This window comes from Myiozetetes cayanensis, unplaced genomic scaffold (genome assembly GCF_022539395.1).
Source record: "Myiozetetes cayanensis isolate MyiCay16 unplaced genomic scaffold, myiCay2020 scf6-25, whole genome shotgun sequence".
In the NCBI taxonomy this organism is placed as follows: Eukaryota; Metazoa; Chordata; class Aves; order Passeriformes; family Tyrannidae; genus Myiozetetes; species Myiozetetes cayanensis.
The window spans coordinates 20,722,120-20,726,831 of record NW_026087853.1 but is presented as its reverse complement, the minus strand read 5'-3'; the positions used below and the strand labels follow the sequence as shown (position 1 = coordinate 20,726,831).

General features: G+C 59.5%; 1 protein-coding gene across 1 annotated transcript; it reads right to left on the bottom strand.

Moving 5' to 3' along the window:
• Positions 1-869: 869 nt before the first annotated feature.
• IRF2BPL (interferon regulatory factor 2 binding protein like) lies at positions 870-4,424 on the bottom strand. Its single transcript, XM_050336219.1, has one exon. The coding sequence runs from the start codon at positions 3,842-3,844 to the stop codon at positions 1,622-1,624; it is 2,223 nt and encodes a 740-aa protein (XP_050192176.1). The 5' UTR covers positions 3,845-4,424; the 3' UTR covers positions 870-1,621.
• Between the last annotated feature and the right edge of the window lie 288 nt (positions 4,425-4,712).

The following is a 4,712-nucleotide window of genomic DNA, read 5'->3' as shown; positions in this document are numbered from 1 at the left end:
TCCTCCATTTGCCTCACTGGAAAGAACAAAGTTCACATTAGGTTTGTTTGCATTTTCTAGCTACCCTGAGGCCTGTGTATTTACTTTGCCTATTGATCACTTAACAGGCATTACACTGCTCCCCTATCTCCAAAAAATGCCAATGTCATATAAAATAGTTAATTATACAAAGGATCATATATAGTTGTTGCCCAAAAGAAAGCATTTCCCTTTAGTGCTTTAAGGAAGCTTCCTCCCCTGAAAAAACAATGCAGCCCCTGAACTGTTCACCAACTCAAGTTATGAAAAGCCAGTGCCTAAACGGGCTAGCAACCAACTGTAGAAGCTATTTCATGCTACCTTTTTTGTGCCGTGCTCAGCTTCAGTCCTGTCTTACCAAGAGTTTATGGCTAATGTCGAACTTTGACAACAGCTCTTAAAATCAGCTAAAATTATTAACCAACCACATGATGCTGGGGTTGGTTTCTTTTTTGTGAAAGAGGGCTTCGTTTCAAATCTCAAGCCTTATTAAATTGCGCAGGCAATGGATGCATCCTGTATTGCAAACAGCTTGCAGCTGGAGAGCTGGTGGGGGGGGGGAGGAGAAGGGAGGAGGAAATGAGATGCAGAAACAGTAAATAGAAAATGCTTAGTCAGCAACCGTTACTGCAACATTAAAGGTGAAATGTAAATAGGCACAGTGCCAAGATTTAGATAAGTTTGATAACACCATCATCATCTTACTACATATAAGTGAAAATATGCGTACAAGTGCCACAATTATCACCACGAACTGCAGGCTCTTGGTATAACGGAGACCTTTAAAAAGGCAACATGGCTTGCGCATGCTGCCTAAGCTCTGAGAAAAATAAAACTTACTACTCGGGAAGTATTAATATCAATTGAATTTATTACAATTTACTAAGCTCCAAGGCACATTACAGTGTTCTGTTAACTACAGAAATGTATAAAGGACAAACAGAGCATGTTTTTCATGTACAGCATTTTGCTCTACTGTTCAAAAGCATCCGTGCATCAATAAAAGCAAAAACAAAAAACACATGAAGATTAAAAACGTTCAGATCAATAGAAACAAACTGAAACATTTTCCTTACAAACTTGAAACAAAAAACACCCTCCCCCCAGAGCCACCCCACCGTTTTGCAAACAAACAAACAAAAAAAAACAAAAACGAAAAAAAATAAAGTGAAAGACTAACACTCAGGGCTTGTAAAACATAAGCTGTCACCATTTTTGTAGCAATTTTTTAGGCATCAACACTGGCCTTGGCAAAAAAAATTTTTTTTGTCTTTTTTTTTGTATTTTTCTTCTTCTTTCAGAGAAGTGCATACATTTACAAAAATACACACCAGCAGCAGGTAATCGCTAAGGGCTATTAACTTTGTACCTAGCCAACACACTGCCAAAGAAATGAGAACAGGTATTATGTAGTAACCAAACAATATTATATTCTGTTTAACAAAAACCAGCTCTATCCTTCAAATGAAGAAGAGTACATACCTTTGTTTCAAAATATAGAAACATACGACGAAAATAATGTCTATACATAAGACTAACTTTTGCAGTTTGTTATATTCACAATTCTACATCTTCAGGAGTCTGAAGGGATTGGATTTCCTACTCAAGGGTCTCTCTCCTTTTTCACTTTAACGTCCCCAGCTAAAATGGTTGCGATCTCGCCCTGCATAAATGCCCAAGGCACATTTGAACCGACTAGGGGGCATTTCTCTCCGCTGGGGCAGTAGACTTCGCCAGTTGCCCCTTGGGCCTTGATGCTCTCTCTGGAACAAGGGAAGCAGAACTTGTGGCTGGGCACAGAGGGGCACTGAACAAAGTGGGTGTCCTCCAAGCGTTCGTGGCAAATGGTGCAGCACAGGGGCCCGCTGTTGGCCATGGGGGAGTCCGGAATGTTTTGGGGGTGCACTTGGTCCATGGCGGGGTGGGCACTGGGGGGAGGAGGGGCCACTTGCAGGTTCATGTCCCCGTTGCGGGAGGCCAGGCGGCGCTGGCCCGGCACCGAGGCCGGCGACACGGGGCTGCTGCTGTTCCTGCGGGTGGACGTGGTGGAGTGCACTGAGCTGCCGTCCTTGGGCGAGTGGGCATTGCCCAGCGTGTCGGCCACCGACATGAGCGCGGCCATGGGGGACTGTCCGTTCTGGGGGGCGGACTCGGGCGGCGTGGTCCGGTTGGAGTGAGGCCCGAGGGGCGGCGGCGGTGGCGGCGGGGGGCCTCCGCCGTGCACCGCCCCGAAGCCCCCGGCCGACATGGTGAGCTTGAGCGCTTCGCTCTGGCTGGCCATCCACTGCTGCCGCTGCTGCTCGTCGCTGAGCTTCAGAGCCCCCTCGGCCGAGTCCGAGGGCTCGGGAGAGGCTTTCCTCTTGCGCATTGCCCCGCCGCCGCCGCCGCCGCCGCCACCAGGTCCCCTAGAGGCGGCGGCCGTGCCCTGCGCCCCGCCGGCCCCGGCCCCCGGCCGCGGGAGACTCACCAGCGCCGTAGGCAGCATTGGGCAGCTGGCATCCAGGTAGGGCTGCGGCAGCATGTCGGCGCCCACCAGCTCCTTGAAGAAGCGCACCGACTCGGGCAGCAGGTCTCCCAACAGACGCCAGTCGCCGGAGCCGTGCTTCTTCTCGTACTCCAAGTACTTGAAGCCCGAGGAGAGGCCGCGGCCGAAGTCCTTCATGCAGTCCTGGTACATCTGCTTGGCCACCCCGGAGGCGCTGGAGAAGACGGTGCCGGAGCCGCTAGGATACTCGATGAAGAGCTTCAACTCATAGTCCATGCCCGGCTTGGAGACGGCGTCGAAGGCAAAGACGCGACCCAACAGGGCGTGATCCTTCTTGAATCGCACCTCGTAAGGGGTGCAGCCGGCCAGAGTGAGCAGCGTGTCCCGCACGATCTTGGGCTTGCTGGCCCACTCCTCGGCCCGGTTCCGCAAGCTCTCGCTGAGCTCGGCCAGCGCCTCCGCGTTGCGCTGCTTCTCCTTCAGCTCCCGCTCTTGGTCGCTGCTGGACACCGAGCCCGGCCGCTTGCCGCAGGCCTCGGAGGACGAGCCGCCGCCTCCCCCGGCGCCGCCGCCGCAGGTGCCCCCTTGTGAGGAGGCGGAGGAAGCCGGGGGACCCCCGCCGCCGCGGCCGCTCAGGCCCCCGTGCGGCGGGGGCAGCGCCACGCCGGAGGCGGCGGGTCCGTTCAGCAGGGTTTGTGGCAGCAGGTTGGGGGGCACGTTCATCTGGGCGCCGGTGGCCCCCGGGGGCAGGCCGGACACCAGCCCCCCGTGCGCCCCGCGGCGGGAGGAGGAAGAGGAGGAGGAGGAGGAGTTGGGGCTCTGCCGGTTCAGCTCCGGCGGCCCGTCCTCAGGCGCCTTGGGGAAGCCATTGGGCCCCCCCAGCCCGTTGGGCAGGCGGGCGCCGTGGCTGCTGCCCAGGCTGCCCGGCGGCGGTGGGTACTCAAAGCGGCTGCGCTGCTCCGCCGCGGCGGCGCTGAGCCCGTAGCGGTCCATGCTGGACTGGGTCAGCCCCGCCGAGGCTGCCTTCGAGGTGGCATCCACATGGTTGAGCTGCTGCTGGGCCGCCGCTGCCGCCGCCGCTTCTTTGGCGGAGAGCGTCACTGCCTTGACGCCGACCGGCGGCGGGGGGCCCGGAGAGCGGCCGTCCTGAAAGCAGCCGTGCGCCCGCTTCAGCTGCCGGGCCGTCTCGATCACGAACTCGATGCGGTCGGCGCCCTCGTAATTAACGCAGCCCCGGCAGACGGGCTCCGTGAAGTCCCAGATCATGGCCCAGGGCATGCGGGGCAGGTCGCACAGGTAACATGACTGTCTCCGCGACGAGGACACCTGCGCGGCGGACATGGTGCTGCTGGCCGGGGAGCTGCTGTCGCTGCCGCCGGTGTAGGGGCTGGTTCAGTCTTCCCCCCCCGGGCTGCAGAAGGGGTGGCTCTCCGTACCTGATCCTGTTGCCCCTTTCAGCAGGGGGATCGCCTGCTTTTAAGTCGCTCCTGCTGCCAGAGACGGCTTCTTCTACCTGGTCCTGCCGCTGCTGCCCCGGTGGGGTGGGAACCGATTCCACTGCTCCTCCGGGGGGCTGGGTGGGGGTCGCCTTCTAGCCGTTTCTCTTTCCCTGCGCTCTCTAGCTCTCCGCTTGCTGCTGCTCCTCCTCCGGGAGGAGGCGGAGGTGCACGGAGGAAGATGGGGGGGTCACCTTCCACCCGCCACGGCTGCCTCGTGAGCTCGCAGTTCGGTACGCGCCGATCCGCCGCCGCGAGCGAAAAAGGGGCACCCGCACGGAGCTGTCCGGTTCCGGCAGCGGCGGCTTCCCCGAGCGCCGCCGGAGCTGTAGCAGCCCGGGGGCAGCAGCGGCGGCGGCAGCAGCGTGGTGAGCGGCGCCGCCTGCTCCTCACTCACATCCTCGCCGCTGCTCGCAGTCCGAGCGCGGGGTGCTGCGCGCCGCCGCGTGTGGCTGCGCGCCCCCTCCGCCGCGCCGCGCTCCCCCCGCGCCGCGCCGCACCGCCCCTCCCTCTCCTCTCCGCGCTCCTGGCTCGGCTGCACCCGGGCGGGGCCCCGCGTCACCGCCGAGCGCCCGCGCCCCGCTCCCCTCCCCCCACGCCGGCGCCGAGCCCACTTGTTGCGCGGGGCGCGCATGCGGGGCGCGCTGCCCGCTCCCCTCCCCGGCGTGGCCGCAGCTGGAGCGCGGCGGGGCGCGGGCAGCCCGCGCTGCCGG